Genomic DNA, 22,825 nt, shown 5'->3' on the forward strand with positions numbered 1-22,825 from the left:
TCTCTTGGCAGCTCTTCCAGCATCAGTCAAACCTCTGCAACTGATCCAGATGCTGCAGCAAGACCTAAACTCACTGCTTCAGATCTATGTGTCTCCAGAAGCTTGTGTTCTGCAAGTGAACGGCGCCTTGTGGTGCCATCATCCCAAAGAGACACAAAATCACTTTCACTGACCTTTCCCTGGACTGCCCCCTGCTGGTGGGATGACCTGCCCAACTCAACACATTTTCAAGAAACTGCTAAAGATCCATCTTTTCATAAACACTTGACCCAATAATACTAAATCTTTGTTTTAATAATAAAAAAAATAAAATAAATGCTATGTGTACTGTGCTAAACTAACTGGGACTTGTCACTGCACTTGTTGCTTCTATTGTTCTCTTAATTTTTAAGTCACTTTGGATAAAATGTAATTGTAAATGTGTAAAATAAGTTATATTAGAGTATAAAGGCATACAGCAATTGCCTTTTAATGTGGATATTTTTACATGTTCTAAATTATATACTAAGATTGTATTTCCTATCATTCACGTATCTTGATGTTCAGTGTTTAATGAGTAATACTGTAAATGTGCAGGTATTCTGTACTTATACGTTTAATTAATTTAACAGAAATTGACTGTACATTTGCTATTATTAAGTACTTAATTAGAGATTGGTCAAAGTTGTGAAATTGGAAATGCAAAAATTAACAAATATACAAATATACAAACTTTGTATTTGAATTTAATGCATTTTTATACATAACTTCATAGTTATTATACACAGAAAAACTATATATTAAAAGATAATTACTGTAGATAGACAGCATTATTATAAAATAACTTTATAAAACTCTAAATTTACAGTTTAACCTGAAAGTTAAATGTTTTTTTTTAATGTAATTTGACATCATTTATCCGTTTTTCCACGGTTTAATAAGCCATTATCAACAGTAATGTACTGTAATTTAATTAATTTTGACTGTAAAGTCAATTCTGTATTTTTATGGTTTTTGCCTGTAATTTTGTGAAATGGTTATTTGCTGTAATTTAACGGAATCCGTCTGGAAACTTTGCTGCCAGAGATTTACCGTTTGTATACGGGATTTTTTTTTTACAGTGTAGTAGCTATGGATTTTAATAATTTTACTAAAATATAGGTGAACATATAGGTGCATATATGCGCACATATATACGTGCATATATGTACCTATATAGGTACATGTATGCACGTATATATGTGTACATATATGTACACGTGCATATATGTACATATAATATAGGAAAACGGCCAATTTTATATATGTTACATATATTAAAAACCTATATCAAAACATATATGTTTATATAGGTTATTTCCATGTGGGTTTGAACCCAACCCAACCCCCGAAACTGAATAAAACCAATCAGTGCAGAATATAAAAAGACCAGCAGAGAGAACAAAAACGCTAAGATAGGCAAAGCCTTCTTTAAACGCATCTTCAGAGTTTCCATTCTGCAGAAAGCAATGGATTATATTCGTGTGACATTAATAAACAGTCAATGTGTAATTAATAAATGAGTTTAGAGTTGTTTCTGTAATATTTTATACATTTTATCTGTGTATTAAAGAGTGCATGTGGCAGATTTTTCTCTTTATTCCTTTTTAAATAAAACATTAAATGATAAAAAGGTACGAAGACTCAACATTCTGTTTCATATCTGTGTTTTAAAGTGCGTATTAAACTGGCCAAGGCACGTGATGTCAGAAAATGAGGCTTTGTTAGGTCATACAATGTGAAACGAAATTTGAAATTCTGATAATTTGATGCTAAAACAGTGGTTCTCAAACTCTTTTGATCATGCCCCCCTTTTAAACCTTTAACAAAATCTGGCACCCCCACCTCAAACTACCAAATAAATTAAAAAAATATATATATGAAAATTTAAAGATTTGTAACTGAAAAATCTGCAACGAGAAACACCTGCAATAGTTTCAATGTCACCGTGTCTGCATGTGACGCGAGCAGCGAAACGCAACTGAAGACAATAGAAACCATCGGCACTGGATCCGGCGGGACACGATAAACCCCTGACAAGAAGCTGATGCTCACTTCTATTTATGACATGCGCTACTTCTGACACGAAGAACAAATGGATTTGTAACGGTCACTTTGTTGCATCAAGTGTAGACAGCTTTTAACTGTTGCAGTGCTTACAGCAGAAAAAAAATTATTTACAGCCTGGTGCAAAAAGTGTTTTTGGTCTATATAACAAATTTTTCCCTTCATGACAACTGTGAGGGGGGTGAATCTTGTATAACTCATCCGTTTAAATTATATTAAAGGGATAGTTCGCCTAAAAATGAAAATTCTGTCATCATTTACTCACCCTCAAGTTGTTTCAAACCTGTATGAATTTCTTTTTTCTGCTGAACACAAAAGAAGATATTTTGAAAAATGTCGGTAACCAGACAGTTGATGGACCCCATTGACTTCCATAGTATTTTTTTTTTCCTACTATAAAAGTTCTGAATAATTAAGGGCGTGGCCACTTGAGTGACAGGTGGATTGCTGCTGATGTCACTATTAGCCGTTCGTCTGCTGTCTGTTAGTGTCACGTCACCTCAGCTAATCCGCCTCGCTGCCATAGACAGTATATAAACTGGACACAGCGACCCCATATGTTTCAACGGAGACAAGTGAAGTCAATTAGAAGCACTCGCTTCCTGATGGCTGAGCGTACTGCGCAGTCTCAAACTGAGCTTGACGGCGTAGATGTGACGTGAGCATCCCGTCTGTCTTCTAGTAGCTGTGCCAAGAGAAATCTGAATCATTCCCTTCCGAATCTTGCAGAGACGGAGAGTGTGAGTAGGAGGTGTCCCTGAGCTAGGAGCAGGAGAAACTTTTGCTAAATTATATGATTAATTATTTTGTCATTTTGCCTCCATGTCCCCCCGATTGCCCTCGAGCTTCTCCTGTCCATACGGTAATTTCTCTACTGTGCGACAGAGAGTCGCGTGGTTATGACGCAATCGTTAGCCTATTTTTACAAAAACTTTTACTTTTACGGGGCCATAACGTAAGCTACAAGGTAATGGATCCGTTTATACATTTTCGTGTTTCTTTAGAAATAAATAATGGACAAATGGAGTCTTTAAACGCCTCAGATGTAAAGTTATTCGCTGTCAAAGTGACGCCAAAATGAATGGGAGTCAATGGAATGCTAACAGCAGGTGATGGTCCGCTAATCAATGGCGGCGCCCGGGGAAGCTTCAAGAAAATATGAAACCCTGCCCCCCTGCTCGCTGCCCATTTTCGTTTATTGCGGTTCCAAGATCCGCCCACTTTGAGCTTCAAAAATGCTCTTCAGAAAACTACGTCACGGACACTACGTCCATATTTTTTTACAGTCTGAGTGCAAAGCGACTTTTCGACACGTGTTAATGTTGCTGTTGAAGGGGAGCAGCAAGTTCACAATAGCAGCTTGATTGCGATGACTTTTGTGGCCGCTTTAGAAGAGGCAGAGAGCCAACCACCAACACACGAACGCTGTTACCATGGCTGTTTCTTTCTGCTGATCTCCCCGACCCCTCCTCATCCCCTATCCTGACTGATAATGCTGTGGGTTTTGTCAGTAATGTGTAAGATGTTGACATGTCTAAGTTATAAATGAGATAGAAAACCAAAAAGAGAAGTTAATTATACAAATAATACATAATACTGTGTTAGTATGGACTGTATGGAAACTATAAGCTATAAAACTAATTTATTCATAAAATATCACACTTGCATATTAAGTTCTGCACATTCTGCAAATATTCAGCAGTGTATTCAAGGATATTGTGCTCTTTTATTTAATTGTATTGTATTATCTAGCTTGGTTCGGGTCTTTCCTTTGCAAATTTACATGTGTTTGGCCAGCATAACAGTTCAAAACAGTGAATCATTTTGCTAACCAATTGATTTGAATGTAAAAAAAACATTTTCTCACATCACCACTATATATTTTGTAGGTTAATTATTATTATTTATTTTTTTACACTGACTTAGTAAAAGCGTGCGTCCCACCCTCCCTGCATATCGTTGTCCAAAGCCACACCTCCTGAAAGCATTTGCAAAGTTACGGCTCTGTCCAATTCCTTTTAACCTCTCGACGATGCTCAATGGCTTCTTTTTAGCACAAATCGCTCGAGTGGGTGTAAATACCACCAACTTTCATGTTTTTTTGTTTGTTTGTTCGATTCCATCGCTGCTTCTGCAAACCGCTGATCAACACATTTGATTACACATTTCCTGTCTGGAGTTCATCACCCAGTACATCACCCAGATCATTGGTCTGATTGGTTGAAGGACTGTCCAATTGCGTACAGTGTCATTTGAACTATGCCCGTTGAGTAGAAAATACATAGCAGACTCCCCAGACCAATGTTCAATATTAAAAGATAGCCAGACTAACAGCGTACGTGAACGCGCTGATGACTTATGTGAAGATTAACGATACGATTGAACGAACATTTTATGGTCCTACGGCTTCCACACACGACATATATTTATTGTCAAAAAAAATGTTTCTGCAGAGAATCACCTACAGCACCTTTAAGTTGTATTTACTCAGAATATTAAATACATTTCAGCTTTATAGTTATTTGTCAAGTTGAACATTCATGTTAATTTAACCTAATTTGTTTTTTTGTTTCTTAGTTCAACCAAATAAATCACTCTTTTATTTAAATTGTTCTTTTATTTTATTAGTAAATACTTAATTTAAAATACTTAATTTTTCATTTTCACTGCAATTAAGAAGTTGCATTGGAAGACATGTGAACAATCAACTGCAAGTCAAATCAATTAAATATCTTAAGGTGAGGAAATATCTTAATTTAAAAACTCCACAAACAGCATTAACAGCTTCACTTATTACTAACCAGATTGTGGTTATGATGATCAGTGTTTGCTTCATTTGGGCTCTTCATCCTTGACTTTTTGATTTACTTTATGGCTGCTGTAACAGTGTGTTTATAAAACGCATTTGTTGTGGCAAAGAAAGCCAAGGTGGAGTGAGATTAGGTGATGTTGGTACTAAATGATGATGATATAATTGTCATAAAGTGGTCACATTAGTATTATTAATGCATACAAATTTTGTTCTATTGACTCTGTGATAATGCAGCGTTAGCTCCAGCAGTGTTATGCAATATGATAATTTGAAGAATTTTAAAAAATATGCCGAACAACCACAATCCACCACCTCCTGTCACTTCTCTATTTTTTCTTTTTGCCAACAAACTGAAGGCAAAAAGAACATTTCTCAAGGATGTCAAAATATAACTCTCTATGGTCAAAGTGACAACATCCAGCCTTACTCAATAAATGTTTCAAAATTACTCAGAACATGTTTCCAGGAAGAAACCGTGGCCAGTATAAACGGACCGTTTTATTTTTATATGATTTATAAATATCTAAACATCTCTTCATATTAACCCTTGTATGGTGTTCGGGTCTGTTGGACCCGTTTTCATTTTTTATCAAAAGAAAAATGATACAATTAATTATTTTTTTCAAACTGAGACTCATTGGCCTTGGCTCATTTTCTGTGAGGAATATATATCAGAACACATTTTCAATGAAAACACACTGTACACCTCCCCTACACATTTATATTACACACAGGATGTTCAGGTCCACTGGACCCGGGGCTAATAAAAGTGTGGAAACTGTAGGTCCTGTGTACCTTTACTCTGTCCTCCTCCTGTCAGGGCCTGCTGTTAGTGTGTGTATGTTCTTGTATATGGTTTATGAGGACACAAATGTGTATAATGACATGGGTATTACAACGTAAACATGGTTTATGATGTGTCCTCATACTAAAACATACTAAATGGTGTTTTTTGAAATTCAAAAAATGACAAAAGTTTTCTGTGATTGGTAGGTTTAGGGGTAGGGTTAGTGTAGGGGGATAGATTATACAGTTTGTACATTAGAAAAACCATTATGCCTATGGAGAGTGACCGTACACCACATATCCAAGTGAGTGTGTGTGTGTGTGTGTGTGTGTGTGTGTGTGTGTGTGTTTTGTGTGTGTCTGTGTGTGTGTTGTGGGTGTGTGTATGTGTGTGCATGAGTGTGTGTGTGCGTGCGTGTGAGAGAGAGATTGTGTGTAAGTGTGAAAGAGTGCAAGAGTGAGTTTTGTGTTTCTGCTCCTGCCATTCCCACACGAGGTTGCAAAAGAATAGATTCTTAAATGTGATCTAACAAAGGTAAAGAGAAAATATTAACCATATATGCTGTTTATATTGCTTGTAATTGGGATGAAGTAAACATCTGTTGAGTATTTTAGCATAACATTTTTGATTGTGTTGAATTAAAAACCCAAAAATGCAGCGGGTCCACCAGACCCACGAACACTGGCTGAGTAACAAAAATATGAACACCACACAAGGGTTAAACATCTCTTCAGTTTTAATATGTGAAAAAGCAAGCAAAACTGTAAATACGTTAATATCTGACAATATGTCAATAAATCTGAGATTCAATTAAAGTGGTGGACCAAAAAATGATGACAAAAGTCATTAAACCCAAGATGCCTTAACAATAGGAAATGAGGATTCCTATTGTTAAAGAATTTGGGGTTTAAAGACTTTTTAGATTAGGATACATGCCATTGGATCATGATGAAAAGTTGTCTGAAGTTTCTCACACAAGGGCAGGACCAAAGAAAGAGGAAGGAACGATTTCTGCCAGCATGGGGATTTTAAAACTGTGTTAATCATGTGAAATCAGTTTAACTCCTGCCCGACATCAGACTCCCCAGAACACGGTAAGAGTTACAATGCTTAATATGTGAATATAATTAATACTTCTGTGGAAACCTCTGGCCTATTCAATAGGAAATATTCTCTTTGAAATCTAATGCATGGAAATGTTTTGAATTGTAGTGATGTCAGTCAGAATGGCTCCTCGTCTTCCTCTGGTGATTCTGCTCATGATTTACAGTGAGTCATTGGAGAATTAACATAATTAACATTACATAGTCATTTATTATATAAACCTGTTTTTTGTGACTTTCTTTTGCTGGGATCTGCCAATCATTGAACCCCCTTTAATTTTTTTTGCATTAATCAGATATACAATGTCATTTATACTGTGGTCTGTCTGAATACTTAATTCTTATTGGCTGAAAGGTGTGCAATAAAACCGTTTAATGGTAGTTCCATGTCAGTTTAATCACTGTTCTATATTAATGCTCTGCTTTCATTAAACTCTAAACTTCATTGCTATAGAGAGATGCTGCACAGATGCAATCATTCACACACACACACACACACACACACACACACACACACACACACACACACACACACACACACACACACACACACACACACACACACGTCTCTCTCTCTCTCTCTCTCTCTCTCTCTCTCTGTCTCTCTCTCTTTCTCTCTCTCTCAAAAGCCAATTCATTCACATAAATGTTATAATTCAATCAAAAAGTTCATATAAAAAATAGTGAAATGAAATGAAAATTAGCCCATGATTTACTCACCCTCAAGTCACCCTAGGTGTATATGACATTCTAAATTAAATCATGGGCTAATTAGAATTTTTGGGTGAAATATCCCTTTAATGTGTGTTTCAGGAGTTTGTGGCCAGTATAATTCACGTGTGAGTTACTCTCCTTCACACATCTGTGCACTAAAGGACTCAACAGTGAAAATGACATGCACTTTTACATACCCTACTGGATATAAGATCATGAAAGCGTTCTGGACAAAAACACTGGTGAAAGATAATGGAGAGTTTCCAGATCTGTCTGAGGACCCTGAATACAGTCAGAGTGTGATAAGGAAGAGATAGGATCCAAATGCAATTGAAAGATTAGAGTTTATTGAGAGAGCAGTGAAAAGGTCTCTTCAAACAGGAACACAGGTTGCTGCAGGTTATGCAGAAATAACTGTCTCTTCAAACAGGAACACAGGTAGCTGCAGGTTATGCAAAGTAAAGTAGTCTCTTCAAACAGGAACACAGGTGGACTGCAAAAGTCTTTAGAAAAGATAACAGGACGGTCTCTGAAGAAGGTCCCCTATAAACGGGTCAGCAGCTCTCTCATAACTCTCTCGTTCGTGGCTGGAATGCAGCAGATTTCAGGGAGACCGGCTCGTAGACTTTAGACCTCTCGTCTCCACGTGCTGGGCGGCAGCAACGCACAGAACACAGCTCAGGGCGTTCGTCGACAGCGGGAGGGCTGGACACAGTGTAGAAGAGAAGATTAATAGACAGTGAAATGGCTTAGCTGACCTGAACCAGTAAGTAGACAGGACTGGGACACGACAAGACAAGACAGGAACAGCAGGGTTCGTAGATAGACCACCAGCATCATACTCAAACGTAATAATCCGGCAAAAGGCAAGAAAACAGGGAACATTAAATACCAAGCGGACTAGGGGAGAGAACAGGTGAAATGAATCAGCGAGATAACAGCTAATGAGAGTCAGCTGAGGAGGAAAAAAGGGAAAAAGAGAGGTAGTGACCAGCAGAGGGGGGAAAAGGACAGGAAAAGTCAGAGAAAAGAACCAGACTCATGACAGTGCCCCCCCCTCAACAGTGAAACGGCGATAGCCCGGTGGCGGAGGACGGGAGAGAATTGTGAGCATATTCTGCCCAGGGTAATTGCTCGACCCACGAAGAGGGATTCCGAAACGCCAGGCTGCGCAAAAGTCGACCGACAATCTGGTTAGTGCGTTCAGCCTGCCCGTTGGTTTGAGGGTGGAAACCAGACGAGAGGCTGACTGACGCACCAATTAGACGACAGAACTCTTTCCAGAACTGGGACGCGAATTGAGGTCCCCTGTCAGAAACGACGTCAGAGGGAAGCCCGTGATTCTTGAAAACGTGAGATACCAGTACTTGGGCTGTTTCCTTGGCAGAGGGGAGTTTAGGAAGCGGTATAAAGTGAGCGGACTTGGAAAAACGGTCTACCACGGTTAGAATTACTGTATTACCAGCCGAAGATGGGAGGCCGGTAATAAAGTCAAGACCAATGTGGGACCAAGGACGCGACGGAATGGGAAGTGGTCTAAGAAGACCGGCTGGCGGAGAATGACCAGACTTGGTTTGAGCGCAAACAACGCAAGAGGCAACGAAGCGACGTACATCACGTTCTAAAGTGGGCCACCAAAATCGTTGACGGACCGAAGCTAGCGTGCCCCTAACGCCGGGATGAGCAGTTAACTTGGAAGAGTGAGCCCACTGAAAGACTGCCGAGCGAGCGGAAACAGGGACAAAAAGGAGGTTCTTAGGTACGTTTCGCGGAGCGCTCGTATGAGACAGAGACAGAGCGCGCTTAATGAGCCTCTCAATACCCCAGACGGCGGACTACACGCCCCGGCGGAATTATCTCCCGGGGCGAGGAGATGGCGTCAGTGGAGTCGAAAAGACGAGACAAGGCGTCTGGCTTGACGTTTTTTGAGCCAGGTCGATAAGAGATCGTAAAATCGAAACGAGCGAAAAACAATGACCAGCGAGCCTGACGCGCATTAAGTCTTTTGGCTGAACGTATGTACTCCAGATTTCTATGATCCGTCCAGACTACAAACGGAACGGTAGAGCCCTCTAACCATTGTCTCCACTGGCCCAATGCCAAACGGATGGCAAGAAGTTCCCGATCCCCCACATCATAATTACGCTCCGCAGACGAGAGGCGGTGAGAAAAATACGCGCACGGATGAACTCTATTATCTGAGTCTGAGCGCTGGGATAGAACGCCCCCAACGCCCACCTCAGACGCATCAACCTCGACAATGAACTGCTTGGATACATCAGGAGTCACGAGAATGGGCGCGGTAGTAAATAAATGCTTTAACTGATCAAAAGCCCTTTGAGCTGACTCTGACCACTTAAAACTCGACTTGACCGAAGTGAGAGCAGAAAGAGGCGCGGCGACTTGACTGAAATTGCGTATAAAGCGTCGATAGAAATTGGCAAATCCAAGAAAACGCTGTAACGCGACTCGAGACTCGGGAATGGGCCACTCGGTAACGGCTTGTACCTTAACAGGATCCATGCTTATCCCCTCCGCCGAGATAACAGAACCAAGAAAGGTGACTGAGTGGGCATGAAACGTACACTTCTCAGCTTTTACGAACAGACGGTTCTCCAGGAGGCGCTGGAGGACACGGCGAACATGCTGGACATGAACTTGGAGAGACGGTGAGAAAATCAGAATATCGTCTAAATAAACGAAGACGAAGACATTAAGCATGTCTCTCAGTACATCGTTGATTAATGCCTGAAAGACTGCAGGAGCGTTGACGAGGCCGAACGGAAGAACCCGATATTCAAAGTGCCCTAGTGGAGTATTGAAAGCAGTCTTCCATTCGTCCCCCTCCTTAATGCGGATTAAATGATACGCATTTCGCAGATCTAATTTAGTGAAGACCCTCGCCCCCTGTAAAAGCTCGAACGCGGAAGCCATAAGCGGCAAGGGATAACGATTCTTAACGGTAATTTCGTTAAGCCCCCGGTAATCGATACAAGGTCGAAGCGAGCCGTCTTTCTTTTTGACAAAGAAAAACCCCGCACCTGCTGGCGAAGAAGAGGCGACAATAGTACCGGCGGCTAACGAATCAGACAGATAACTTTCAAGCGCCTTGCGTTCAGGACCCGTTAAAGAATACAATCTACCGCGAGGAGGCGAAGAGCCGGGTAACAGATCAATGCTGCAATCATAGGGACGGTGTGGAGGGAGAGAAGTGGCCCGGGACCGACTAAAGACCGCCCTCAGATCATGATACTCCTCCGGAACCCCAGTCAAATCGGCCGGCTCCTCCTGAAAAACAGAGACAGGGGAAACAGAAGGATTAGCGGATAACAGACAATTGACATGACAAGACAGGCTCCATGAAAGTATACTATTACAGGACCAATCGAAGTGAGGATTGTGTCTGACTAACCAGGGGTGACCTAGAACTACCGGGGAATAGGGAGAGTGAAAAACTAAAAAAGAAAGAGTCTCATGATGGTTTCCTGAAACAGTTAGAATTAAGGGAAAAGACTGAAGATCGATACTGGGCAGGGGGCTACCATCTAAGGCAAAAAGGGGTGTGGTCTGTTTACGGCTCCTCAAAGGAATACCTTGTCTTCGAGCCCAAGCTTCGTCGAGGAAATTTTCCTCAGCTCCAGAGTCTATTAAAGCCTTGCATGGAACAGTGGTACCAGCCCAGCTCAAGGTTATCGAAACGGTTGTGCAGGATGTGGACGAGGAGATCAAGGAAGTCGCGCTCGCCAGTACCCCCTCTTCTACTGGCAAGCGTTGGCTTTTACAGGACAGCTCGACACAAAGTGGTTGGCAGCTCCGCAGTACATACAGAGGCGATTAACGAGACGTCGTTCTCTCTCCTTTGCTGAGATACGCAAACCGCCGAGCTGCATAGGCTCAGGAACAGGAATGGAGATAGGAGGAGAAGACGCTGCTACCGAAGAAGAGAAGGTGGAGTCAGCGCCCCTGACGCGGCGGCGAAGATCAAATTGTTTCTCTACCCGGATAGCGAGATCAATGAGTGGGTCGAGACCTGTAGGCAGCTCACGGGCAATTACTTCATCTTTGACATGAGCGCTAAGTCCCTCTAGAAAGCGCGCCGCGAGAGCTGTCTCGTTCCAACCGCAGGTGGTCGAGAGAGTACGGAACTCTATGGAGTAATCCACCACGGATCGTCTTCCCTGGCGGAGTGAAGAGAGCAAGCGGGAAGCCTCCTCACCATGGGCCGAACGGTCGAATACCCGCAACATCTCATCCTTGAAGGTGTCGAAGCGCATGGTATATTCTGCCTCTGCTTCCCACGCGGCTGCTCCCCAATCACGGGCTCGCCCAGTCAGGAGTGAAATGACATAAGCTACCCGGGCTCGCTCATGGGCATAGGTGACTGGTTGGAGGGAAAAAACTACCTCACATTGCGTGAGGAACGAGCGACATTGAGTGGGCTCACCACTATAGCACGGGGGATTATTGACACGCGGCTCCGGTGCGTCAGGCGACCTTGGAGGCGGCGGTGGATCTCTCCTGAGCAACTGAACTTGGGTGGATAAATCAGATAGCTGCGCAACCAGCGTCTCGACCACGCGACGAGTTGCGGTAAGTTCCTCATCATGTCTTCCTAACATTGCACCTTGCAGTTCAACAGCCGTGTGAATGGTTCTCTCGTTCGCTGGATCCATCAGCGGGCCGGATTATTCTGTGATAAGGAAGAGATAGGATCCAAATGCAATTGAAAGATTAGAGTTTATTGAGAGAGCAGTGAAAAGGTCTCTTCAAACAGGAACACAGGTTGCTGCAGGTTATGCAGAAATAACTGTCTCTTCAAACAGGAACACAGGTAGCTGCAGGTTATGCGAAGTAAAGTAGTCTCTTCAAACAGGAACACAGGTGGACTGCAAAAGTCTTTAGAAAAGATAACAGGACGGTCTCTGAAGAAGGTCCCCTATAAACGGGTCAGCAGCTCTCTCATAACTCTCTCGTTCGTGGCTGGAATGCAGCAGATTTCAGGGAGACCGGCTCGTAGACTTTAGACCTCTCGTCTCCACGTGCTGGGCGGCAGCAACGCACAGAACACAGCTCAGGGCGTTCGTCGACAGCGGGAGGGCTGGACACAGTGTAGAAGAGAAGATTAATAGACAGTGAAATGGCTTAGCTGACCTGAACCAGTAAGTAGACAGGACTGGGACACGACAAGACAAGACAGGAACAGCAGGGTTCGTAGATAGACCACCAGCATCATACTCAAACGTAATAATCCGGCAAAAGGCAAGAAAACAGGGAACATTAAATACCAAGCGGACTAGGGGAGAGAACAGGTGAAATGAATCAGCGAGATAACAGCTAATGAGAGTCAGCTGAGGAGGAAAAAAGGGAAAAAGAGAGGTAGTGACCAGCAGAGGGGGGAAAAGGACAGGAAAAGTCAGAGAAAAGAACCAGACTCATGACACAGAGGCTTCAGTATCTGGGAGATACACAGCAGAACTGCACCATCAGACTGAGTCATGTGACACTGAAGGATTCACAGAAGTACTACTGCAGTTTCATCACTGATCAATACAAATGGGTTAGTTCTCCAGGAGTGAGTGACTCTTAATGTCACAGGTGAGTTTGATGAGGTTTATCTCTTCTTCTGTGCATTATGTTGAATAATAATCAGTGTATGACAGCAGCACTAGATATAATGTGTGTGTTGTGTTCAGATCTTCAGGTGGAGTCTCCTGAGAGAGTGACAGAGGGAGATTCAGTCACTCTGAGATGTAAAAGCAGCTGCGCTCTGACTGACAGAGCAACATTCATCTGGTACAGAAACTCACAGAAGATATTAACTGAGAATAAATACAGTAACAAACTCTTCATCAATCCAGTCAGAAGAGAGTATTCAGGCAGATATAGCTGTGCTGTAGACGGACACACTCACATCTCTCCTGCTGTTCAGCTCAATGTCATGTGTGAGTATGTTCTTTAAAGTTTTCTTTCCAAAGCCAGTAGAGTTCACTCGTCCCTCCCTTTCTTTAAAAATGATAGTAATTGGGGCTAATATTTAAAACATTTAAATGCTCACTGTTTCAATAATACATTCACAAAACATGAACAATATGTGTGATTTTAACATTTTATGTTATATTCAATTTTACACACCGTTGTCATGACAACACCACACCATAAACACAACACACTAAAACAGCTGTTCAAATAATGGTTTAAACACCTTTAAAGCTCAAATAATGCACATATTTGAACAAAATACTGATTGTAAATGCATTTATGAAATAATAAGATTCACATTTATGCCTTTAAATCCTCCAAAATTAGCCCCATTCACTTCTATTGTAAGTACCTCAACATTTTTTTCTCTTTTTTAAAGCTACACTGTGTAAGATTTTCTCCCATCTAGCGGTGAAATTGTTTATGACTATTAACTGAATATTACTTTCCAGCCCCTCCCATTACGAGGGCGTTTTAACTCCTGCGGTGGCCGCATTATTTACAAGGTAAACAATCCTTTTCATCATTGACGTGAGGAAAAGTATCCTAGACGTCGTTCTAGCGTTATCCACAAACATGCTATAGTTAAACAATCAACTATAAAACTTTGCATTTACACAAATAGGCTGAATTACCTGTCGAGAAGAAAGCAGGCAACTTTTTAAAATCCTTGCTCCTCATGAGCTCTTTCCATCTTGGAAAAGCCACTCCAATATTGACTTTGGTCTTGTTGATTTGCCTGTCGTGTTGTCGTTTTAATTCTCTCTTTCACTTCCTTGGCGACTCTGCTCCATGTCCTTGAGAATAGGTGTGATCCTCCATCTTCAACAGGCTTTCAAATCTGCCGACAGTCGCAAGTAATCTCCCTCTCGCATTCGTCACGGTGACACCAAGTGTAAAAGCGCGAAAGGCAAGGCTTGAATTTCCAGGTATGTCCCTCTTTGGCTAATGTATTTTCAAGATGGACGCACAACACGGCTGCTGCCATTCGAGCGACTCAAATACTTGATTAGTTGGTAGAAGTAATTACACATGAATGAGCACATATAATTTTGAAAGAACAAAGTGTTTTTGCTAAGAATCAACTTTAAAAAAATACACAGTGTAGCTTTAAAGAAAACAAAACAAAAAATACAATACTTTTTGTTGTGTAATCAGTATTATGCAACAAATGTTTGAAAAAAAAAAATAACTGTTGCATAATACAGTCAGGTTATATGTATTTATACCAAGCATATCTTATTCAAATTAATGTGATAAACAAGGCAATGTGTGTAATGTAATAGATTACTGTTAGGGTTATGTTTAATTTAGTTTTTTTCTTTTTAGTTTTTTGGTTCTGATCCTGTTTATATGAGTTCCCTGTAATTGTTAGTTTTCATAGTTGTTAATTAGTCAAACACCTGTTCTCTGTTCTGTTGATTATCCTCCCTTGTGTATATTTAATCCTTCAGTTCATTCAGTTCTTTTTCTGGTATTGTCTATGTTTTAATGTAAATGTGTTCTCCTGAGTTTCTCCCTGGCTATTATATACAGTGAGGAAAATAAATATTTGAACACCCTGCTATTTTGCAAGTTCTCCCACTTGGAAATCATGGAGGGGTCTGAAATTGTCATCGTAGGTGCATGTCCACTGTGAGAGACATAATCTAAAAAAAAAAATCCAGAAATCACAATATATGATTTTTTAACTATTTATTTGTATGATACCTCTCTCTATGGTACCCCTCCACCCCGGTCCTACTCGCCCCGCTCTGTGTGGGCCTCGAACCCTAGTCTCCGGCGTGAGAGTCAGGCGCTGTAACAAGAAGGCTAAAGACTGCAGCCTCTAATGTCTGCCGCTAGAGCGCCTATTGAGATCAGAGGAGTGAGGTTTACTCGCACAGCGTCTTCTAGCTGGCCTCCGTTACATGTGGTGTGGGGGAAACCGTAGTACCCCTGGAGAAACCCACGCTGACACGGGAGAACATGCAAACTGAAAGGAATCCTGCTGTGAGGCAACAGAGCTGACCAATGAGTCCCTGTTCAAAAAAAATTTTTCATCTGTTCCATACGTCATCAAGCAATGATGGCACTACGCCATCCTCGGTAATCCTCTGCAGACTTCGACAGTGGGGTCTTTTTGAGAGGCACATGCTACTTTGTCTTGTGTGTTTTGCATCATTAACCTGGAACTAAAGTTCGATTCAGTTTGATTAATGAACCGGCTCGACTGGTTACTTCCTACAGGCTCAAAAGAACAATTCATTCAAGAGCCGAACATCACTAGCGCTTTCTACAGCCACACCTAACAATTATGTTACTAACTATAATTTTTGTCATGTAATTTGGAATCAGTAACCGACTATAGTTTGTAAGTAATCTATCCAGCACTGATTTACTGACACCACACACACAGAAAAAATTGTTCGTTTTGGATTTTCTTAATAAGTGGCATGACCTTTTGACTCAAGGATCCATGGATTCATGTTGTTTATGCTAAATTCTGCCCCTACCATCTGTATGTAAGAACAGAAATAGAAGTGCTTTGGTGGGGCGAGTGACGGGTGATACTATATGTTTCTCCTGTAGATCCTCCAGTGAAACCTGTGATCTACATCAGTCCAGCTCGTGTAATAGTGGAGGGAGATTCAGTGACTCTGAACTGCATCAGTGACTCAAACCCTCCTGCAGAAATCAGCTGGATTAAAGGAGGAACGTTTGGAGGATCTGGAGGAATCTACAGCATCTCAAAGATCAGCTCTGATGACAGTGGAGAATATAAGTGCAAGTCCATCAATGAACATGGAGGGAAATACTCTGATACTGTGACTTTAAACGTCATGTGTGAGTTAATGATAAAACATAAGATTTTCTGTTTTGATAAATTCAGTCCATATTAGTAATTTTAAAAATGTGTAATTCGATTTAAAAATAATAATCTGATAATTGTTATTAGACTCTCCCAGGAACGTCTCAGTGTTGATAAATGGATCTGGTGTAATAGTGGAGGGAGATTCAGTGACTCTGAACTGCATCAGTGACTCAAACCCTCCTGCTCTGAACTTCAGCTGGTTTAAGGAGAATGAAACCTCAGCTGTTGGATCTGGACAGAGTTTCAGTGCACTACAGAGTGGACACTTCTACTGTCAGGCTCACAATCAACATGGATCTCAGAGATCAGACGCTGTAACTGTCACAGGTGAAGCTTTTATTTTATAAAGGGTTCAAGACAGTTATAGTGTCATTCTTAGTTTGTAGGTTTAATTATGATATTCTCCCTCTTTCAGATCATCGTGGTGCTGGTTGGCTCGTCTGGGTAGTGATCACAGTGGCATGTGCAATATTCACTATCATGATCACCATCATACTGTATACAATGTAAATAAAAATGTATCAACAAAGAGTAATATAATTTGCTTTTAGACTAATGCAAAAGTACATTTGAATTGTACACAAAACAATGAAATGGCTTGTTTCTGTTTATTTTTAACAGTCAGAAGAAAAGGATGAACTGTAGATCTGCAATACACGAGTATGAGGTAAGATGGCCAAAGAACCACAGAATGATACTAATAAATCAGTAACAGCTTCTTTGTACATGTAGAACCAACGCATTCTCATCCTTGGGCGTCATATACTGACGCTTTTGACATTTCGTTGACATCGAACGCACATGGCACCCTTTAGCATCAATATGACACGCACAGAGCTTTGTTCGGTTATGGGTAGGTTTAGGTCTGGTGTAGGGTTAGGGTTAGACCACTAGGAGGCGCCTTCTGGCCCATTTCTATCTGCGTCTCATATTGACGCTAAAGGGTGCCATGTGCGTTCGATGTCGACGAAATGTCAAAAGCATCAATATATGACGCCCTAGGATGAGAACGGGCTGGTAGAACACATATATTGTCACTTTCTGCTCTGAGACACGAAGGTTGAGGATCCAAATGCAGTTTATTTGAACAGAGGGTAATCCAAAAATGTAATCCAGAAAACAGGCAAGAGGTCAAAAAAGACAGTAATCAGTCCAAACAATAACAGGGACACAGGGACACAGGGACACAGGGGACACAGGGTCACAGGGACACAGGCTCACAGGGGACACAGGGTCACAGGGGACACAGGGTCACAGGGTCACAGGGACACAGGGACACAGGGTCACAGGGTCACAGGGTCACAGGGACACAGGGACACAGGGACACAGGGTCACAGGGTCACAGGGTCACAGGGACACAGGGTCACAGGGACACAGGGACACAGGGTCACAGGGTCACAGGGACACAGGGACACAGGGTCACAGGGACACAGGGACACAGGGACACAGGGTCACAGGGGACACAGGGTCACAGGATCACAGGGGTCACAGGGGACACAGGCAAAAAGGAAAATCCGAGGACAGGCAGAGATCAAGAACACGGGAATAACAGACAGAACGCTCAGAATTGCAGTACAAACACTAAACAAGACTTTGCAGAGAATGAATGTGAAAACCAGGCTATTATAGGGTGAGTAAACAAGGTAATGAGACAGAGGTGAATGTGATGATGGATGAGAGTCTGAACTAAGGATTATGGGGAATGTTGTGGATATATATACACACACTCAGGATTTGTACATGGTTTTATGAGTAGAGACTATGGAGTGATTACACTTTTGATCGTCATGGCAGCAATTTAAAATCTTTTACATTCATTTTTTTTTTTTTTTTTTAATTTAAAATGGTGATAATCATTTCTCTCTGATTTCACTTTTCTCTGTTTCCCTGTAGAACGATCCCAGAACTGATCCCAGTGAAGGCACATATACAGGTCTTGACCTCAAGTCCAGATCATCTGACCTCTACGACACACTCACAGTAAGAGAAATATCAAAAACTACAATAATCATAATCAATCTGTTTTTCCGATAGACTGTCCATCCCAGACCTGCTGTTCACCAGTCAGGCTCTTCTGAATATGAGAATCTGTCCGTGAGTTTCTCAAGTCTTAATTTCATCAAAAAATTTAAAAAATGTCCTCAGTAGTCAATCAACTATTCAATAGATACTAAACAGTCTTTTCTTTCTGTTACGAGATGTGATATGAGTCGATTCACTGACAGAAATATATATCTTTTTTTTCTGAGATTATTTGTACCATTTGTAGTGTTGATTTATGTAAATGTGTGTCTTATTTCTGTTGTAGCCACAGCAAGACGCCACAGTAAGATGAAGCACAAGCTAAACTTTACTCAGCTTTTGTCCCATCGCTGGACAGGCCCACATCACAACTACTGATGAAAAATGAAACGCATCTTCAGAGTTTCCATTCTGCAGAAAGTAATGGATTATATTCATGTGACATTAATAAACAGTCAATGTGTAATTAATAGGGGTGTGACGAGACGCTTACTCCACGAGACGAGACGAGACACGAGATTGGGTTCACGAGAACGAGACAAGACGAGATTTTTACAAATTTTTTAAGAAATCCTCAATGATGAAATATATGAATGGAAAATAGTCTTTTATTCAACTGAAAATCACAAAATGCAAAACAATTTATGTGCATTTTGAAATCAACTTGTAATGAATGTTATTTTACTTCTATTTTAATGAATTCTATGCAGTAAAGGACATGCAAACACTGCAAAATGTTTTGCTATAAACTCTACCGTCTGGCTTCTCCCCTGTACGATTTCATATGAGAAATCGAACTCCTTTCCACAAATCGAACATAAAAAAAATAAAACAGTATAAATAAAATAAATATAAATAACTGAAATAACACTTTAAATGCAAACAGTAAGTGTGTATCCATAATCAAAGTACTGCTCTCTCAAAACTACAAGTTCAAACAGAAACAAAATTTTTCTTCAAACATGAAAAAGAGATAAATTAACTACACAGAACAGCCTAAGATTATGGTCATGTTCTTTTTCAAGAATATAAGCATGTCGACGATTTCTGGCAGCAGTTGAGACCATACTTACTGTCTATGGTTGAGACCTTTGGGCAGTAACTAGGGCTGCACGATATGAGGAAAAGCTGCGATGTGCGATAACATTGTTTAATATTGTGATGTCGATATGACTTGTAATATGTGAATGTTAGCTATACTGTTCCCATGTCTTAGTGCTTTAATAGGTTCTTTGCGTGATAGGTCAAATGTTTATTACCTGCCTGGTTCAGATTACACAATTTTAGCGCGATTTTGGCACGATCCGTTTCGTGGAGATTCGTAAAGGACAACGGGCGTCGGGACGCAAGATTCGATCGTTTCATTTCGTATAGTGTGTCATAGTGGGCGACAATGCGTCTGCGATGCAGGACATCACGACAGAAATACTAGCATGTTTAATTTTAACGGTCCTCCACGACGGGGTGAGTGTGAGCGAGAGTGAGTGTGCGCGAGTGAGTGAGAGTGCGAGGGACAGTGAGTGTGTGTGTGATTGGCCCGGCACACAAATGATTTAAAAGTGGCAGGGGCATCTTCAATACTAATTTCACCCTCACGCTCCATCACGCTGACATCACAACAACTCACGAGACAAAGTTTCACCTCGACGAGAAATCTCGTCGCGTTTTAATCTCGCGAGATCTCGTAACACGAGATCTCGTCACACCCCTAGTAATTAATAAATGAGTTTAGAGTTGTTTCTGTAATATTTTATATATTTTATCTGCGTATTAAAGAGTCCATATGACAGATTTTTCTCTTTATTCCTTTTCAAATAAAACATTAAATGATAAAAAGGTACGAAGATTCAACATTCTGTTTAAAATCTGTGTTTTAAAGTGTATATTAAACTGTCCAAGTCACGTGATTCAGAAAATGAGGCTTTGTTAGGTCATACAATGTCAAATGAAATTTTAAATTCTGATAATTTGATGCTAAAACAGTGGTTCTCAAACTTTTTTGATCATGCCCTTCATGACACATTGTTCACATTTTTCCAACAATTTGTAAATTCAAAGAAATTTTAAAGAAATTTTAAAAAGTGCCCGTCACTTGTAACTTGTCGCCTGTCAGTGACGTAATATCTGCGTTATCCCTGGTTTCCGCTTGTACTGCCATAGTAACCATGGCGACAGACATGGACAACTGCGTTACATCTAGCGGCACACTCACGCTGCTGTTGATTCGTCTAAACATTATGGACCATGGCAAGCAGACTTTGGGACAAAAGGAGAACTCTCATACAGCCAACCAACTAACACATAGAATAACATTATAACCTTCAACACACTCAAATACAGTTTAGTATGATATTGTAGACCAAGTGAAACAGTGTTGCGTTACCTTACTAGTTTAATTTGTTAAATAAACTGATTAGTGTGAATAGCTGGTAGTTCGGTAAAATAAAAGTCCTCCGCGGGACTCGTGTCTCGCTGATATCTGTCTCTCATTAGCAATCGAGCCCTACTTCATGTATTCACTCGTCCATAAACATTTCCCAATAAACATTATTAGATCCATCGGCATGACGACAAGTTCCATGATTCCACGCTCATTCACTGTGTCATCAATCTACGCCTTTGTTATTGTTTTGAAGAGGTTAGCGACTCCTAGCGGCGAAAAACTACATATTGTACCTTTAACAAAAGGCTGTATCAATTAATTCAGTAAACTTAATATTTTTTATTTTATTTTGTGAAAACAACACAAAAACTTGTGATGCTGACAGAGGTTGGATTATCGTAGCTGTCAGAGGAATCTAGGGTTTTGATGAGGCTGTTGATGAGGATTCAGTGATCAATAGTGTGATAGATCGCCTCTTCTTGAGCAGAATCCGCTGTTAAACTCTGATACACGTGACTCCGTCTACTGGCGTTCAGTTCTGTGTAGATCTGATCTTGTGTTTGTGCTGAAACAACATCTGTGTAGTAGGAGTGTGTGTCGACCGCTTCTGTGTTTGTGTAATCCAGGTTTATGGGTCTGTAAAATTCCTCTTTATCACGTTGAGCTTTGGATGAGTCTGGAAGCCTTATTCTCTGGTAGTCATCCTATATAAAATAAATAAATATAAATAATTAATATAATAAATTAATATAAATATAACACTGCCTTCTTAAGAGTGTATGATTGGATCATTATCACAGTGATTATTATGTTTCTAGCATTTTATATGTTTGGCAACAGTTCTTCTAACCCTAACTGATGGAGTGTGTGGTTTTCATTACTTAAACAATCATGAAGGAAGACACATTATGGCCATATTCCAGGATTACAATGTCAAGATTCATCAGGCTCAAATTGTGAAAGAATGGTTTGGAGGGGCATGAAGAATCATTTCCACACATGAATCGGCTCCTCTGAGTCCAGAGTTTAAATTCACTGAAAGTCTGTAGGATGTGCTGGAGGAGACTTTACAGAGTGCTGGACTCTTGCATTGACAATACAAGATCTTGACCAAAAACATCACAACAGTTATTTCCATCCAGAGATGAATCTTGATATTGTCATCCTGGAATATGGCCATGATGTGTATAATAATAGTGTCTCAATGATTCTAAAATAACACGGATGATAAAACAGCATTATTAATTATGAATGAGATTTGCTGTCGTCACCTGAACTGGGTTTGATATTGTCCTTCGGTGAGGAGCAGAACCTGATAAGAACATAACGATTTCATTATCGATTTATTGAACTCTTTCAGAACCTCAACAGAAGACGTTTTGAAGAAAAAGACATGTTCTGTTAGTGCTGTAGTCTCACCTGAGTTACTGCGACTGCTGTGTTTCAGGACTTGAAACAGACCAAACAGAAACACCTAAAAAGCAGAGCGCAAACACACATCAAAGCCACCATCATCATGAACCTGGGGTAAGACTCTGTTGATGCAAACCCACAATGAGTTGACTGAAAAAAGCAAAACCACATGTGTGTGTGTGAGTGTGTGTGTGTGTGTGTGTGTGTGTGTGTGTGTGTGTGTGTGTGTTTGTGTTTCATAACCTCACCCCCAGGTTCTTCTGGGAACAGGTCTGTGGTTTGTTCTTGTGGATCCCCTGCACAGAAAACAAAAGCGAAAGGACTATAGTTCATCATCTGATAGTTCATCAATATATAGTTCATTCAAACCTCAGCTGGCATTCATTCACCACACATTTGAGTTGGGTCTGTTGAACGGTCGTGTTTCTCAGTGCAAATGATGACGAACAGATCGAGATCGCATTGATAATCTATCGGGTTAATGACAAATATACAATAAATGGACTTTTTTTTTTGTCATCAAGATATTAGGTGTCACAGTCTGTGTGAAGAATCTGTATATTCCATGTCCTCATGGGTCAATTTACATGAGCTCTTAAAAACCACAGGCACAGTGAAAAAAGAGCTTGGATAATGTATTTTTTCCACAATTTTGACGTTTAGACAAATTAAG

The 22,825-nt window shown here is 40.7% G+C and overlaps 1 protein-coding gene across 1 annotated transcript in view; it reads left to right on the forward strand.

The window, feature by feature from the left end:
- Positions 1-20,143, forward strand: part of LOC311077707 (B-cell receptor CD22-like) — a 30,124-nt gene extending 9,981 nt beyond the window's left edge. Inside the window, exons 6-12 of the mRNA XM_084106305.1 lie at positions 16,052-16,306; positions 16,419-16,661; positions 16,750-16,840; positions 16,956-17,001; positions 18,228-18,314; positions 18,369-18,428; positions 18,643-20,143. Coding sequence (XP_083962431.1) covers positions 16,052-16,306; positions 16,419-16,661; positions 16,750-16,840; positions 16,956-17,001; positions 18,228-18,314; positions 18,369-18,428; positions 18,643-18,669 — 809 coding nt within the window. The 3' untranslated portion in view covers positions 18,670-20,143. The remainder of the gene's footprint in view (positions 1-16,051; positions 16,307-16,418; positions 16,662-16,749; positions 16,841-16,955; positions 17,002-18,227; positions 18,315-18,368; positions 18,429-18,642) is intronic.
- The last annotated feature ends 2,682 nt before the right edge of the window (positions 20,144-22,825 follow it).

Source organism: Abramis brama (genome assembly GCF_963993115.1).
Source record: "Abramis brama genome assembly, chromosome: 2".
Taxonomy (NCBI): Eukaryota; Metazoa; Chordata; class Actinopteri; order Cypriniformes; family Leuciscidae; genus Abramis; species Abramis brama.